The sequence below is a fragment of the Acomys minous genome (assembly GCF_964271855.1).
Source record: "Acomys minous genome assembly, chromosome: 8".
Taxonomy (NCBI): Eukaryota; Metazoa; Chordata; class Mammalia; order Rodentia; family Muridae; genus Acomys; species Acomys minous.
The window spans coordinates 58,480,414-58,499,192 of NC_140489.1; the positions used below are offsets into that span (position 1 = coordinate 58,480,414).

At 41.1% G+C, this 18,779-nt stretch overlaps 1 protein-coding gene across 6 annotated transcripts in view; it reads left to right on the top strand.

Annotated features, from left to right (window-relative positions):
* Nucleotides 1–18,779, top strand: part of SLC25A21 (solute carrier family 25 member 21) — a 502,852-nt gene that overhangs the window by 359,988 nt on the left and 124,085 nt on the right. For all 6 annotated transcript variants that reach the window (XM_084791665.1, XM_084791661.1, XM_084791664.1 and 3 more), the window contains one exon: nucleotides 15,491–15,574. In XM_084791665.1, the coding sequence (XP_084647791.1) occupies nucleotides 15,491–15,574 (84 nt within the window). The remainder of the gene's footprint in view (nucleotides 1–15,490; nucleotides 15,575–18,779) is intronic.

Genomic DNA, 18,779 nt, shown 5'->3' on the forward strand with positions numbered 1-18,779 from the left:
GATTCCAAAAGGTCTCACTGTAAACATATTCTTCAGTTCTTCATAACACACATCATGTGGAAGCCCTGGTGGGCTTTCAGAGATGAAGCCAGCAGACAGCAGAGAGGAGTGAAGTGACAGACAACATCAAGTAGGTAGCTGAAGAGGCGTGAATAAAATGACTGATTTGTAAGTGTGAACATATTCTGTGTAATGTCCCGTTTTACAGTGCCCCATACATAGTCTTCCTGCCCCTCAAAAGGATGGCTCTACTGATGATAGCCCCTAACCTTCCTAATGCTGAGACCCTCTATGACAGTCCCTCGTGTTGTGGTGACCCCCAACTATAAAAGTATTTCCTTGTCATTCCAAATGATAATTTTGCTACTGTTGTGAATTGTAATGTAAATTTCTGACACGCAGGATATCTGACATGTGACCTCCAAAGGGGTCGTGACCCACAGGTTGAGAACCTCTGCCCAAACCAGGTCCCTGTTATAAAATTTATCAAAGATGTAGTCTGGAATTTTTGGGGTTTTGTTGTTGTTGTGTTTTTTTAAAGATTTATTTATTTATTTTATGTATATGAAAGCTGTGTTTTCTTGCACACCAGAAGAGGGAATCAAATTCCATTATAGATGGTTGTGACCCTCCATGTGGTTGCTGGGAATTGAACTCAGGACCTCTGGAAGAACAGGCAGTGCTCTTAACTGCTGAGCCGTCTCCCAGCCACATAGTCTGGAGTTTTAATTATGACATAACCTCGTAGTAACTAATGCAAAAGAGATGGCACCCCCAATTTCTGATAGTTTGCACTGAAATTACCTAAGAATTAATTGCAGTGCTAATGAGCAAGATGTAAGGAAACCCTAGGAATAATTCAACCCTGGGAGCCATCAGCAGGAGCTACACTGTCACCACCTCTGAACTCAGAGAAAGGGGACAGGTGTTCTAAAGGTGAAAGTCCCAAAGACAACTCCTCCTCAGGAGCAGTGAACTTCTGCTGGCATGGACAGAAGACCTGGAGATGTCTCACTGTAAGGAACCCTCGTCCTTTCTCCTCCTGTCTTCTGCCACAGCTCCTCACTGAGCAAGTCTAACTGGGGGGCAGATAACATAGGTGTCTTACATCATAACTGATTCTAAGGACCTCATGAACCTGGGGAAGTAGAGAAAGATGTTTAACACCTAGTGTGGCAAATAAAAGTGGGTGGGGACCAAGTGGTGCATGCTGGGTGCTGAGTTTGTGTCAGATTGTACCATATGCGGTGTTATGAAGAGCTGGGAGCACGAATGCCTGGGAAGAATCAGTCTACAAGGAGGACACAGAGTATAGTACTGATTTTTATGTTAGTAAAGGCAAACACATTGTAGCCACAAGCCCCCTAGTTTCAGTGAGTTAACACAGTTAGTACATCACTCATACAATAACTACCGTAGGAAAGCCTGGATGGCAGGATGTCTTCTGTACCATGTGGTTTTCAATCCACTGTCTTTACATCTTGTGTTTCTGCACCTGGTAGAGTTTTGGAGTTTCCATGCAGGTGACAGGGTCTAGATAGAGGATGTATCTTCTAAGATACACCTTGCAGGTGAAACAGGAAAGAGGCCAGTGGAGTCCTATTCAATTACTGAAAGCCTCAGTGCAGAAGTGACACATGTCACTTTGGCTTATTCTATGCCATCGGGCCAGTCATGTGACCTAGTCACATATACTTGCCTATAGAGAGAGAGACCTGGAAACATGCTTTTTGACTACATTCTTCTAGTGTTGACTAAACACACACACACACACACACACACACACACACACACACACGCACACACAGAGCAGGGGAGAAGAAAGGAAGGGAGGAGTTTTATCAAGCAGCTGATTAATTCTGATACAATTCCATATCATAATCATAGTCCCAGTTTTCAGAGACAGCCTCAATATACATCCTTGCCCCTCATTCTCTCTAACAATCATTTCTTCCCCACCTAAATGACATTGAGACATGTTGCTTCTCTCAGCCAAACCCCTTGGTAAAGGAAACACAATCCAATCTAACAAGTTATCTGCTTAGGTTTTCAAACTTCTAGAAGGCTTAAAAGTGGAGATTCAGAGTATCTTTCAATATGTTATTTGAATGCCAAAATATGGTATAACCAATTTTTGCATATTAATTTGTGTTGGATTTTTCTAAGCTCACGTTTAGAAACTGAATGGCTTTTTGTTTACACTTGCTTTTTAAATTAGTAGTAGTAGTGTTTTGGGGGTGCTGGGAGAGGGGTGGTGCGGTTGCAGGTGTGGTATATGTATTTGTTACTGTGAGTGTGCTCACATACACATGATAGTGCACGTGGGCATGTACGGAAGAGCATGTGGAGCCCAGAGGCGGTCTGAAATGTCTTCCCCCACTGGTCTCCACCCTTATTTCTGAAACATCATCTCCTGCTGAGCCTGAAGCGTCAGGGCTGGTTAGGGCAGGCCATTGAGCTTTGGTGGTCTGATGTCTGCCTCTACATCCGTGGTTGGCACCACAGCGCTGGTTACAGGCACAGGTTTCTACACCTAGGGTTTTATGTGGGATCCGGAGCTCCAAACTCAGGTCCTCATAACTGAATGGCAGGAACTTCACTGTATGAGCTATCTCTCCAGCCCATCCATACATTTATTTAACTGACAAAAATGGTATGTTTCCACCCTGCAAAACATGTTACTTCCTTAGGGTTTTAATTCTTGTGGTAGTTAGCCCAAACCCAACCCAACTCAAGTAATACTTCCAGGAAACACATTTCTCTGGGCCAATCTTCCTGCTGAAAGTTCTCTTGACGTCACGTAGAGCTGTGAACACATTGACTTCACCATTGAATAGACACAGCTCTTCTATGCTTCACTAAAATAAGTGTCTGTAAGAGAATGCAAATGAGAGGGGACCCCTGCCAACTATCCTATAAGTTACATCAAAGTTTATAAAAGGAGATTCCTGAGGACGGGGCTGCAGCCATCCCGTGGCTTTTGCCAGGACTCGACCTAACACTCAGGAGATGCGCAGGATTCACAGATTCATACAGGTCTGCTCTGGTTTTGAGGCAGGGTCGTTTGTGGTGCTTCTTCTTCTCTTTTCTGTCTCTGCTTTCTTGTTCTGTCTCCTTCACTTCTATCCAAGAAAGGTACTGCAGTACTACCAGGAGCACCAGGAAGCTGCAGAGATTTGGTCTGCATCCTAAAAAGAAAAGAGCGTTGACAAACATGTTCCCATTTTTCTCCAATTACCAATCTAAACACACATCATTGAGAATCTAAATAACAAACACTACATAGTCTACAATGCAGAGATAGAACACACACATACCACACACACTCACACCATATACACAAACACCACACACACACACACACCACATACACCCCATACACACACCACACACACACCACACACACACACACCACACACACAGACACCACACACACACACACCACATATACACACCACACACACACCACATACACACACACACACACACACACACACACATACACATCTTTTATTTGAAAAAGCACATTGGAACAGAATCTACAAAACAAGCACAGGCAGGAAGTACTTAGCGTGTTTGATATGCTTTGTGTCGTCAGCCTGATCTGCACTGTCAGTTATAAACTAGAGCTAAATGGGCTCTTGTTCAGCTTCAAGAGGCCAGGGAACACTTTCATGATGTCCTTGGAGCAGAAGGACCCAGAAGGGATCAGGTGTTTAAGCAACAGGTCTTCTTCCCAAAGGCAGAACAGATGGAGCCACCATGAGGCCCATTACCTGGATGTACTCACCAGTGCCTGTGGGCAGCAAAGATTAAAGGAGAAGGAGGTGGCTGCCTTTTCCCTTCTGTTGTCCCAGGTCATTCTCAGACAAAGTTCAAACTCAGGCAATGGTCATGTACCTCTAACTCAGAGCAAAGAAACAAACCACATGCAACCATGGGCTCTGAACATCCAAAAGACTATGTTTCAGAGGTCTGACAGGAAAGGCTGTGGACTTGACTCACAGGGTCAAATTGACCAAATTGTACTCTCTAGTCCTTGGTCCATTTCTGACTTCAAATGGTAGAATAAAACATGGCAGAGGACTGGAATGTAGAAGACAAGGAGAGGGAGAGCCAGACGTGAGCAAGGACACAGCTTACAGGCAGATATGCTAATATGTCAGAGCTCCTTGCCTCACAATAGGAGAATATGGAGAAAACTATACACAGTAAGCAAGGAATCAGAGAAGCACTATGAATTCATCAGTGTGAGAACTGGTTTGCTCAAGCCTAGGCAAAATAGAGAAAAGTAACACCGTGTCTCACAGCTGTAGAATAATTCCCACTCTAAAGGCCCCCACACTGCCTTTAGATATGGTAGCACATATCTGTAATCCTGGCACTCAGCAGGCAGAGGCAGGAAAATCAACAATTTGAGGCCAGCCTGATCTATGGAGCAAGAGTTTGCTCAGAAACAATAAGCAAAATCAAACAAAGAAACAACAAAGAAGACCCAGCTTCCCCCTGAGAGTGTTTTAGGTTCCCTGTACTACTACGGGGAAGGCAAGCAAAAGTATCCCTAGCAAGGATAACTTGCCTGTCATTACTGCTTTCATGTTATGTATTTGTCCTGTTGGGGTGCAAATTTTCCTTGAGGTCAATAACTTAGTTGAGCCAGGTATAACATGTGGTTGCCCTCCTCGCCATTGACATGCAGTGAATTTCACTTTGCTTGAATTATGTACAAACCTCACTCTTAAGGAATAACATTCATCGTTGCTTGTAAAGAGAGAGATGAAACTTCTGTCTGTTTAGTCTCCCACCTGGACTTTATGCTCGTTAGTGCAGTGGGGGTGAGGGCAGTTTTGATAGACACAAGAACTCATCCCAACAGAAATCTGAAAGAGGTGCTTTACCCCTCACACAGTCAGTGTAGGTTGCTTCTTTGGGTCCTGTTTCTAATGAGTGTCTTATGTTAAGCACTTAGTATTCTAGAACTTAGGTTGCCCAAGGTGCCCTGTCATCTAGATTTTAATTTGTAACATGGAATCATTTTTAAATGTAATTATGCTGTAAGATGCAAAGTTATATAGAAATTGCTAACTAGAGTAAGATCTGAGTTTTATAAAATCAAATGACTTGAACTGCTTTACGGTTGCTTGCCAAAGTGCCTGCCTGTAATACTGCCAAACTATAAGTGGCTTTTTACTAAGCATCTATTTCACCAGCTAAACATTGTTTCCTGTACATGTTCTATGGACAGGTTAGGCTTGCTCCTGAGTAAAATTGGTTCATGAGTCTCAAGTTGCTAGAATTCTAAGACATTTCAAAATAGCTTTCACTGTGTTATTTGTAACTGATAAATTGTCACCTTTTTCACTGGAGCTGTTTTCATGGCAGTGAAATATTCAGTATTAAAATAATGTTACTGAGAAAAAGAAATAATAAACGAAAGAAAGAGAAAAGGGTAGGAGAGGAGAAAGGAGAAGAGAGGAGGGAAGAGAGTTCACTAATTGCTGTTGACCTTGACAGCGGTCCCCAGGCAAGTGCTAGGGACCCGGACTCTTGGAAATAAACAAGTATATGCAATAGAAGCTAGATGTGTGGACGGTTTGTTGTGTTGTCTGGTCAATACTGAGCCGCTCAACTGGAAGGATCACAGATGTCTCTGTTCTTATTATCAAGGATGACCTTGTAGGTCACTAAGAATTGGATAGGATACATTGTGATTATTTTCACATGGGAGTGAGTTCAAAGGCACATACACTCTAGGTGAACAGGACCACAAATGATAAAGAAATGTCCATCAATGATTACACATATATCCCTTCCAGTTTTGAGGGCATTTAAAAATATTTTTTTCACCTCAGGATGTCCTTTAATTTTAGTTTTCTTATAATACATGGTTATAATCACTTGAAAAACATAGAACAAAAGTACTAACTTGGGCCCAAAGTGTAACAGACTAGAGGAAGCAGGCTCCTCCGGGTTCTCTCATTTATACTGTGAATTCATCCCCAGCTCCATGAGTGAGCAATACAATTGCTTCACTTGACCCACACAGCTTCAGTGGTAAGAGAATAGCAGCCCCAGACATCACCCACCTAATACTAAACTGCTGTAGAAAGGCCACCTTCCAAGACACTGTTCTTTGCTCTGCTTCCTCACATGTCAGGGCGTGAGACTGTGGGTAGAGGAAAGACTTGTCACGGTGAGCTGGCATGGATGGCCATCTCTATAATCAAATAACGGCTTTCTCCTCTCCAATAAGCCCATTTTCTTCCTGACTTGCCAACTTTTGCATCTCCACTCCGCGAGTTTCTTTCTAGCATCCATGCTCACGAATGGAAATAACACCCCTGTTCTTTATTGCTTCTTCCTTGATAAACTTCCTTATCAGTGCCAAAGAAAGCACACCTTGGCACATCGGATCCGTTCTAGTAAGATGCAGTCACCTCTCAGCTCTCCAGGCTCTGCGTTCTCTGACGTTTCCCATCACTGGGTCTCCAGTGAATAATTAGTTTCCAGGAAGTGGCCCAGTTCCCAGAGCCTGTGAGGGGTTCTGGCATATTTGACCACATTTTAATTCTGTTCTGGAAAACTTTTATCACAGCCAGAAACCAAGTCTCCTTTTGAACTGCAACAAGCGAAATTCAACACCTGAGAATGGCAGCTCTCCGTCATCAAGTAGACAATGGTAGTGGTGATGCTAGAAAAAAGTCTGCATACAAGGAGGGAGACGGGGAGGGCAAAATAGCAAAAAGATATGGCTAGCTTTGGGGGGAGGTGGGTATTAGCTAATTATTTTTGGAATATGGGGAAACTATGAAGCATGTCGAGTATGGTAATTCTAATATTTGGTGACTGAAGTTAATGCAGCCTCCTCTATTTCTGTTACCTTTCTCGTAAGTTTTATTTCTGATCCTCAATCTGTCCGTCTCTCGTTTTCCTAGTATGAGCTGTTTCCATACTAAGTAACCATTGCAATGCCTACCCTGGATCAATGGACCTGGAAGAGTACCTAAAGGAGCATGTCTGCGTGAAATCATTTGTTGGCATTAAATATGAGGTCTGATTAAATATGTGTACATGCATGTGTGCCTGTGTACACTCAGAGTGGCCACATTACAACCTGATTTTTAAGCATAGTTTTGTTTCAACTTTGGGTTTGTTGTTGTTGTTTTGATGTAGCATATGTCTTTGCAAAACAAAATCACTGAAAGTCATGCTGGTCAAGCCTCCATTTAATTGAGACCAGTTTGTGCCTAGAGCACTTTAATTATACAGCCATGTTAATTAGTCTGTTTTTATTACTTGTGGTTTAGCGTTATTGGATTAGGTTGTAATCTCTAGCATCATTTGCCTCTGACTTGTTAACTAGCACGTTGCCGTTAAAATATGTTTTAGAGTTAGATCGTCAATGCACTTAGTTGTCACCCACCAAGCCACACTCACAACTGGAAGAATTTGTGTCCAGTGATACAGTGAGATTTATCGCAGTTCATTTTGCAATATTGGCTTTTCCCATGAGGTCTAAACTAGAAATGCCTTATAATGATGCAAGATAGTCAAAAAAGAGAGACACTTCACCACGCTGAGAGGCACTGAGTAGATGTTTATTGTAACAAAACATGTGGTTGGCAAGTGATGAACTATTTATAAGATGCTTAAGTTACCGTTAATTGTAAACTGTACAGCCACAAACCGCCAGCTTTTAGCTGTCCCCACTTTCTGCAGAGAGCTGCAGATAGACGTATCTAGAATCACAGAAAATTACTTAAAATATAGTGAGGCCATTGGGACTGACCTAATATCTCAGAGAGACAATTTTTAAGCTAATTTTTGAAGCTCTGTCTAAAAAAAGAAAAGGTTCAAAATTACAGAACATAGAGCAAGTGTTTTCCTTGCTTTTGTGGCCTTGCCAAGATGCCATTGCCTTATCTGTAGTAATTATCTAGGCCAACAAGCACTCCAGGTTACAAATGTTTTCACATTATAAGCTGTTTTATAATAACAGGAGAATGTATTGGTCTTGTTCAGCTTCACAAATCCTAAGCCGAAGCACAGCACAGTGCACCTGCATCTAGCAAAGACATGTGGGATTTAGACAGGTATAACATTGTGCCAGATGTAAAAGAAGAAAATGACTAAGCAATAATAAGGACAATTCTCTTTCCTCGAAGTTTTAGAATAGTGAAGCCAAATGTGTACAGGCATAGCTTTTGAGCTCCAGTTGTCAACTGCTACTCAGCTAGCCTCAAATGCCATAACTTGCCAACCTGCTAGCATTACTTTAAAGTATAAACTGATGCCAGGCTCAGGCCACGAGCCCAGTGAGCACGTACAATGCCTACATCCTGGGTGAGCCAAACTCCTGAACTCCCTAGTGGACACACATACACTACACTGTTTTGAAGTTAATTACTAACGTTGCTTCTCCATCCCCTAATGTTTCTTCTACTCTGGAGGACAGAATTTATATGTCACTCATCTTTGTTTTCCCAAAAACTCTTATCCCTGACCTCTCTACAGATGGGAAATCTGTCATTGGTAAGGCCATAATCTATATTCCACACATATGGTTTGAAGACTCTGGTGTTTTACCAGGTCCCAAGACAAAGTTATATGTAATATCATTGTATCTAACCCAGAGTGAAATGAAATAGTCATAAGTAGCTTTTCAAAAAACAGCTCATGTTGATGTTGATTCTCACTAGTGACTTACAATTAAAAAGTAAGGCAGTAAGGCATGGACCTAGATGGGTGTTAGGAGGACACTGCTCCCCAGAACTCATGGAGTAAGACTCAAAGAATGGTTCTGGATAGGCGTACATGCTGCTGGGCCTGTGAGCACATACGCACATGTGCACAGAAAATGGATAAGTAAACGTAATTAAAAATGAAGAGAACCATCTTTTAAAAATCTCCATGAGCACCCCAGCACCTGCATGGCCTTTCTGCAAGGATGGTAAATGTATCCCCCAAAGTATCTCTCTCCATAGGATAGGGACACGCCTTCTGTCTTCAGGTGATTTTATAGAACAGAAGAAACAAGTATGTGTGGTGGAAACTGTCTGCCTCTGTACTTTCTCGGACCTTTCCCCAACATTGGTGAGGTAGAGCCATACAAGTAAGTTTCAAAGCCTCTGACATGCCTTTGCCTGTTTGATCTGACTTTGGCCGTGTTCTTCTGATGAGCAAGAAAGCAAACATACTCTGTAGGAGCAACATCTTATTTCAGGAAGATTGACTAATTACAGTGACTTAAAATCTTTATTTAATCTTCCTGCAGTTATCCTTTTAATGTGTTCTGTAATTACAAACCCTTTGGTCTGTTAATCTCTGATTCATTAGTGGGCTTCTTAAGTGTTTATTAAGGAGTTCATGTAATATTCTGGTAATTACTGATAATCTTTGTTCATAGCACGTTTACAGAGATCTCTGCAGGGAGTTCCATTAGAATCATCACCACTTACCAGGACACCACTTCTGTTAGCAGTGTTGTACCCCTGAGAAATACAGAGGGTTTATACATTCAGGTGGAATGTCCCATCTCTTTTATGACTAGGAAACTCAAGAATTAAGTACAAATGTTGTTCTTCCTCCAAAATTCAATGTTCCCTGCTATCTGCTGTCCTGTTGCACCATTGAGGAGAAAGGCAGACTGGAGTTGCGTTATGCATCACCGGCATTGTAACTGGGGATGCCTACCCTGTGTCTCCAGCCTCTCCTCCTTTGATGCAAGGGTGCAACTACTGTGTAGGCTAATGCATTGTGGTGGCATACAGTGGCACTGAAGGAGAACAAGGTGCCACTTACAGGTTTTGTGCCCAGGATCCCTGCATCCCCACCCTGAACAAAACCAAACCTTGCCACCTCCTCCTTGGTAGCTAAAATCCCTTTAATAGAGGACAGGCTCTGACAGACAACACATCAAAGTGAAAGTGATGCTAAGAAGCATTTGATGTGAATGGTTTCTGAGGGCCAGGTCAAATGGGGAGAGATGATGGGAGAGAACACAAAAACTCTTGACCTAGAAGTTCATCTCAGGGAGGAGATACCAGAAATAACTTCACCGGTGCACAAACTCAAGCGGGTTTGGCAGCGATGTTGTGAGACGACTTACTTCAGCTTCCCCCTCCAGTCCTGACCTAATAACCTCACCGAAGAGCAGTCTGGGAGCTAGTGAGATGGCTCCATCGATCACCTCTGAGCCTGAGAATCTGAGTTCCATCACCACACAGTAAAAGAAGAGACCAGACTCCTGCAAAGTTGTCCTCTGATCTCTGCATGAACACAGGCACATACTCATGTAAATACACACACACACACATGCACGCACGCACGCACACACACACACACACACACACACACACACAGAGAGAGAGAGAGAGAGAGAGAGAGAGAGAGAGAGAGAGAGAGAGACGTACACGCGTATGTATGCTTAATTTTAAAGATGTAAAAGCAAAAATAAAATAAATAAAAATTTATGTACACTTGGAGACAATTCCATCCCCTACGCCAGTCTAGCTCTTTGCAGTTAAATGCTGTACATTCACACAACGATATAAATATATAATGTACTGATCCTGTAACCTTTAATCCTTGGGAAACAAGACATTGTACAAATCTGACATTCTGTGCACAGATTTTGACATTTTTAAACAGTTTCACCCTAAGTCTTTTAAGGCAGCAAAGCCTCTTCACTTCTCGCTGGCGTATTTCTTATGGCCATTCTCAGAAGAATTCTAAAAAGACGAAGCACTGCTTCTCAAACATTGCCACGCAGACAAGTTTAACATGGGCTTCACTGAACACACATTTACGTCAGTGGGAACACTGCTGCCATGGTTCTTGAGAAATGGAGTCTATGAAAGCAACACATGGCCGTACATTAGGTCTGTTTGCGTGTGGAAATTGAGAGGTCCTTCCTGGCCCTGGTGGCTCTCACAGCAACTTGCTCGGTGCTTCGGGTGGAGCAAACGGCCCATTGCTAAGCAAGCTCCCGTGTCTAAGTGCATGCAACCTTGCACTGGCAAGCCTCAGGGCTCCAAGGGTTTGAGCCTTTCCCCTTTCTTTATGTTTGATTCAGACTGGATGTTAAGGCACTGGATAGATCTCAAGTGTTACTGTGTTGTCCCGTTTGTGTCTCTGGCAACAACTGTTCTTTCTATTAAATGGAGTTACTCAGATGGAGATTCCAGATGTTACCAAACTACTTTTATAAAGACAATAGGAAGGTCCAGGGTTTTCTCCTCAGCACAATCAAGAGAGAGGTGGCTTTGTCTTTGCAACTTTAGAATTATATCCCATGACTGGAAAATTGTCTCCTGAAACATAAAGAGAATTCGTTAGCACAGAATGCAGCTTGAAAAACGCTGACGTAAAGCGGAAAGGAAGAAGGAAATTGCTCTTTTACATGATTGACCAAACTGCACTGTAATTATATCAACTTGAAACAGCTTCCTTAGAAGAACTGATAACTCCCAGTCACCGTAAGTCATGTGTCATGTAGCTAAACATCACATATGTCCCTGTGCAAGGTGCAGGCACGTGATCTATGAAATGCACGTGAGAGAGACACTGATCTCTGACTTCACTGTGGTGGACCCTCTGCTCCGAGCCTTGCTGTTTGCTGTGCTCCGCCCTCCTCTGTATTGCTCATGCAGTGCAGCTGTGGCCATTTAGCCTGTGTGGCTCCTGCCTGCCATGAATGCAGCATCACTCATTAAACCATCAGCTTCTGCATCACCGTCTCCCTGACCACCCTTAATTGCCTGTTCTGAAATGGGATTGAGAACTAGAGAGGTCCAGTCACAGACCTTTAGCCCAAAGACATCGTTCCTTGTCTTCACTTTTTGCAGGTTAAATAGTCAACCTGCAGGAAGTTTATCTCCAGTGTCAGGATAGTGGTATTACTAAAACTCTCTGGCTGGCATCTGATGTCCCCAAATGCCATTTCTATATCTTATTACTTTGCATTGGCATAATCTCTTTACCGATCTCCTTCATCTAGGCACACATGTCTAAAATTCAGAACCGTGTCTAAGATGTAGAACATATACCCCAAGAGATGGAGTGTATATGACATTATAGTGCTCAGTAACTCACAGTAATTGAATGTAAAATGGATTGTGATTATTACTCTTTTATTCTGAAAAAGAAAAAGAATTTCACCTAGGTAGTAAAGTGCCTATACTTCCAATAGCCAGGATAGTTGTGCATGTCTGTTCAAGTCTGCATAGATAGTATCTGAAGTTGTTAATATTATAGACAATGCTGAAGTTTCTTAACCTCAGCAGTGAGAGAGAGGTTAAAGTTGACATGAATTTGGATACGCCTGCACTGGTCCATCTGCTGACTGACAGAACTCTCTAGAAGCAGGGTCACACAAAGAGCTGAAGCTGAAGCGCTGAGCTACGGACAAATACCCTCTGCTGAGCTTGGAGTGTTCTCACCTGGCTACCCTCCTGTAAGCCTGCCTAGGTCTGCATCCACCCTGAGGAAGCCACACGTGCTAGCAGTGTGTCACGGTGTCCTCCTGAAGGGAATGCAGGCAGGATGCTGGTGTGGAGGAATGTTCCTGTCGTCTCTCCACTAGGAAGCACAACTTTCCTTTGATGGCCTCTGTTTTTTCCTCCACCTGGACTGCTTTCCATGAGTTGCCTCTATTTGCCTTTTGAATCCCATGAGGACCAGCTCCAGCTCCTTTCCCTCCCTCATTCTCTTCCTGAGCCTTCACAGAGAGCAGTAAGCCCACCCTGAGCCCCAACCCCTGGACCGCACAGTGCCCATGCCACTTACCATTTCAGGCTTCGAGGTTAGCAGAGACGCTTATCCTTTTCAGTTCTGTTTTCTTGTGTTTCTTTCTTCTGCTTCTTAAAAGTGGAAGTAATGTGCTGAATCACTGTGAAACCTGTAACATCCTAGGTCGTACAGCACACGTTAAGAAAATACTTGGCAGATTAGAAGAAAAGCATCCACACAAGAAGTTAATTGAGGTAAATGTATTTAGTGAGAGATTATTACAGATATTATGAGAAGCATCTATGTACATGTGATGCTTTTACAATAAACGGAAGTGTTTTACTAATTTTATTAAACAAATATAATAAAAGAGTGCTTGATTTCCCAACTGAAAATGAGAAAAATGTAATTTGATAATCAGCCAGTGAACGGGGCTACAAATGTGAAAATGCAAGAGACGGGCGTGCTTACTTAGACCAGAAAAGAAAATGATATTTTGGAAATTGGTCTGTATGCTACACAGTTATTTGTTGGACAAACCTACACATGATTCTTCAATTGCATTGCTTTGGGTTTTAGTGTTAAATCATTGTAAAATATAAAGTTATCTCATCTACATGCTGTAGTCCAGAAATGCCCAAACCATCAAGTCTTTTTCTCATACCAGACAGACCTCTTATGGAGTGTTTCGAGCCAGTGGTATATGCACACAGACATGCCTCTGCATCTTAAACAGTTCGGGTGGTTCATACTCTTCTGATAAGTTCTGAATAATTTAGTTTTTATATGTGTATGTGCGTGCCCATGTGTATATGCATATGTGTTTGTGCACATAAGTGTGTTTTCACGTGTTTCTATGTATGTAGGAGCACATGTTTATGCAGGAACATGTGTGCTTGTACATGTGGAGGCCAGAGACAACCTTGGATGCCATTCTTCAAATTTAGTCCGCGCAGACTTCTGGAGGCAGAAACTGGTGTGTCCACCTGTCCAAGTGTGCACTACCATGCCTGGCTTTTTCACGTGGGTCCTGGGGGTTGAAAGTGTGTCCTTGTGATTTCACAACAAGGGCTTTGCAGGCTGAGCCATCTGCATAGCCTTACACAATTTAAAGTTGGGAGTGTAGTTCTTCTAAAGTGATTGTGCCAGTGTAGTGGCAACGCTAACTAAAAGCCTCACACTATTAAGATGAATATGTCATTTTAAAATTTAGCAATAGTCAGCACAGTGTTGTGGAATATCACTGGCTGTATTAAAGATGAGCAGGAGAACATATTAAAATATCAACCAAAAACGAATTATAGACAAAAAAGACTACCTCATGCCTGCAGTCTCTGCACTCTGGTTTCATGTCCTCATATAGAGGTCCATTCTGCCTTCACAAGTGTTCTCCACTCCACACACACCCTCTAAATGACCCAGTCAGCCAATGGATATTATTAGTTTAGGCATTTGCTTGTGCCAGACACTATTCTGGAAGATTCAGCTGACACAAGCCTAAACAGATGCCATCCTGATCCACCAAATTATCAACTTTCCACTTTTATAAAACCCAGTGTAATTTCAGCTTTACTTCAGTTGTCTAGTGGGTTCAAGCAGAGCGCTGCAGCCACTCTCACGATGAGTCTGGGAGTTCAGTATAATTCCCCAGACACTAGACCTTCAAAGAACATTATCCCTAGAAGAAGAGGGATAATAGCATAATGATAATGATATGAAAAATATTTTGAGCTATATTATATCAGGAGTAATTCTGAAAAGTGCCTATAAGGGGGAAAGGGGAAACAGGTGAAATTATGGCAGGGAGCAGAGGAGGAGAACAATCGTAAACCACAATCCAGGATAAAGAGCTAAAAATGAGGGAACGGAATTTAGTATAAAGGGCTTACAATGAGGGATAGACAGACCAAATAAACCAGAGTGTAGATTAAAAGTGGCATATTAAAATTGAATATGTATTGTCACATCTTTAGAAATAAACCCCAGGCCAAACACATAGAAGAGTTCAACTGTCATATTGCTTCTGCCTTTGGTGGGCCATGGTGGAAGATAAATATTTATACCAAGAAAACAGAAGATGGAAGAGGGTAGCTTCAGAAATGGAGGACATCTTCACTGAGCAACAGCGATGTCCAGAGCAGTGCGCTTCTGCGAAGACCTTGTCCAATGGTGAAGTTGGCGTGGTAAACTGTAGCCCAGCATGCAATCGCACGTCTTCAAATGGCTATGTGGCAGAATTTGTCCAAGTTCCCACTCGGAATCTAACTTGTACCATATTCATTCCTCTGCACTTTTCAACTTTGTATTAAATGCCTATTGAGGAACATTAATTAAGGCTGGAACTGTGTATTCCTTTCACATGCATCTTCAGATTTCTAAAGTATGTATTAAGACAATGCATGGTACCTGGGAATGCTTTTCACGTGCACATAAGATCTGAGCACCTTAGATACATCTGCCTGGCTGAGACACAGAAACAGGGGCTCTCAGAAAGTACAAAGCAACAGCAGAAGGGTAATATGGTAGAGGCTATATAAAAACAATAAATCAATGAACTTTATAGTAATAATGAGAATATTTTATTTCTTTTTTATGGATCTAATTGCATTCCTTTTTGCTTTTATTTTTTTATATTTAATTAAGAGAATATTTTAAATTACTCAGGAATTCTAAAACTTAAAAAAAAAAAAAAAAAGAAAAAAGAAAAGCCTTTTGGCCAAATTTTTAATGTGTGTTTTTCTGTTGTTTGACTTCTTTCTAGGTTGCAAGTTCAGAGAAGCTTAATGGACCCACAAAGTTATAAAAGCTTAGCAGACTGCTTTCGGATGATTTTCCTAAAAGAGGGGTATGTAATGTCTTTCATTTGTGGACTGTATATTGATATGGTCATTTAAATGTATTTCTAGTTGACAAATTTTCTTGTTTTCAATAGTTTGCCTTCCTATTTTGTTATGTTTTTTCTTATTTGATTGAAAACCAAATATATGTGTATACACACACACACACACACACACACACACACACACACACATATATATGTATATATATTCTCACATATATAATGGTAACTACTCCAGATTATGATACTAAGGCTATTAAGTTTTATCAATTGTATTATCTAAACATAATAGTTATTTTTACTTTGGAAATTAAATATAATACCAGAATTAATTTCTTGTATACATAAAGATTTAAGAATCTATAATCAGCTGGATATTGCATGGTAGTGCACACCTGTAATCCCAGCACTCTGGGAGACAGAGGCAGGCAGATGGCTGTGATTTGATGGTTTGGGCATTTCTGGACTACAGCATGTACATGACATAACTTTATATTTTAAAATGCTGTAACACTACATCAAAAGCAATGTAATAGCAGAATTATGTATGGGTTTGCACAACTAATAACTGTGTGGCATACAGACCAGTTTTCAAAATATGGCTAAGCAAGTATCTCTGTAGCAATTGAGTGTTTTGGAAATACGACTACAGTTGGGTCATCTGGTAGACCTATTCTTAGCTTTGGGGGAGTTCTCCACGCTGATTCCCGCAGTGGCTGCACAGTGGTAAAGCAGGGGCCCCATTTCACCATATCCTCAATGGCATCTGCCATCAGTTGTTTATTCGACCTTAGCCTGTGCTAAGATGAGATTTTGCATGTGTATGCACACCCACGTGCACGAAAAATGTGGCATGTGCATAGAGGCCAGAGGACAACTTGTGGAAGTTGGTTCTTTCTTCCCACCATGTAGGTTCCAGGGACTGAACTTGGGTGGTTAGGACTATCAGCAAGTGTCTGTACGCCAGCCCAAAGTTTAATAGTATTACTCTATATATTCAGAATTCTCCATGCAACTCTGTGAGGTAGGTTCTCTTCCAGTTGAGCAGATAAAGGAACTAAAAGTGTGAGAGGTTAGCAGTAAGTGTTAGAGCTGGAACTCAAATCCAGGTGTGCTTAGGGTGAAAGCCCAGGCAGCTAACCACTGAGCTGAGAACTTCATTTGTCAGGTGAGGCTATCAGTAGCATAGTGCTTAGCCATTATTTCAGCAAAAACTCTACCATGGATATCTTGCCATGCCAGCACAAAAAATTCATTTATGTATGCTATAGCTTATAAAATGAATCTCTTTAGTGATATTTGTGGGATTTTTCTATGTTTTCACTATTATAAACAACATATTCATCTATATGCTTACATACCTATCCTTATATACCTAAGAACTTAGGAGATCAAATGTTATGCCATTTTTATTTTATAGGTGTTAAAAATTATTTTCTATGTATGTACTGACTTTGTGCCCCTAATATTTAAGAATTATCAGTTCTTCTCATCCTCCCAAGATGGAACCTTATGAATTATTACTTGGGGAATCTTTCACTAACACACATGTCCTGTTTGCCATCTGATAGCAACTAAGAAATGAAGCTGTATTAAATATTACTGGCACTAAACACACTTTTATGTCATTAGGGGTGATTTCTTGCATGAATTAGCTATTTGACCCATTACCTATTTTCCTTGGCTTAGTTCTTTCTTTATTATCATGGATTTGTAGGAAGTTGGTACAGATTATATCGTAGACACAAGTTATTTGTTACATATATTAAAAGCATTTTTCCTAATTTGACTTTTTAATCTTACAAATGTAATGGTTTAGGGTGTTCCATATCATGTTTTTGTGGCTGTATTTATTTTTCCCTTGAGTTATATATCACTGTCACACTAAAAGAATACAAAACAAAACAAAAATATCACATTCTTAACCCCAAGTTAAAAAACATTTTTCTGATATTTTACATTGACATTTTTAATTTATCCAACAATTCTTTTTATAGTCTTGTGTATAAACATTAAATTTAATTTTAAATGCTTAGCCAATTGTCGAAATATCACCTGGAAAATCCAGTTTTCATCTGCTAGTTGGAGATACTACGCTCGAATTAACAAACATCTGAACTGACCACCTCAGCTGTCAGCGCTGTTTCGTTGCATTGTCTATCTATATACAGGCATCATGCCTTTCTAATTATTCTATCTGTGCCAATATCATACTGTTTTACTTATTTTATCAGCAAAGTATTTGGGGACCATGTAAAAACATGCCCTCTGGTATAAAGATCAAATTCCTGTCATAATGCATATGCCTCTACCGGCATTTGCTCCTTCTTCTTCTTCAGGCTCAATTTTCATACACAGATGTGCTCTAGGAAAAGCCAGCACTGTGAGCGCTTCTGATCTCTCACTCTTAGAACTTTTGCAAATTGTCTTCCTGGAATACCAAGTCACCTAATCCGCCTAAGAAACCCTCTTTGTTCAAAAGTGACCTCACATTTCACCATCCCTACCCACTTTTACTCCAGCGTATATTGAACTGGTTCACTTCCCCCTGCATATATATGCTGCATAAAATGTGCCCTGTCTTCTTGTCTTGCATCTTAAACCTTCAATATGTTTCCCTGAAGGCCATTTCTCATTCAGCATTGCATTCCCAATGCAATGTTTGGTCTGAGGAGTGACAGTATAAGAGACACGTGATTCAGAGTCCTCATAGCTCTCCTGTACTGCCGCAAATCAACTAGAAAACAGGTCATGCTATGGTCCACACTCTCTGAGGATGTGATAACAAAGAGTCAGACATTGCCAACATATTTATGTTTATGATAAAGGTTATGAATCATGCTTGTCTGCTCAATAGATATATACAACTTTTAAAAATCATAGTGTATTATCTAGTCAATGAGATGACCCTTTCCAACAAAGGAGTCCTGTTCTCATAAGCAAGCTCTGTAAACTGTAATGGATACCTCTGAATTAGATGCGAGTGATCCTTAGGCAGGCTCTTTATTTCATTTATGTTTTAGGGAAAACTGATGTCTCTGCTTTGATATCAAATATTACAGCAAACAGAGTGTGTGTGGTCCTTGTATAACAAAATTGGCTTTTTCCTATACTGTACATATAATTGCTTCTACAGAAAATTGACCCTTTTCTGCAGTGCCTGTGGATCTGGACATGCTGTTGCCCAAAGATCAGAGAACTATGCTCTTAG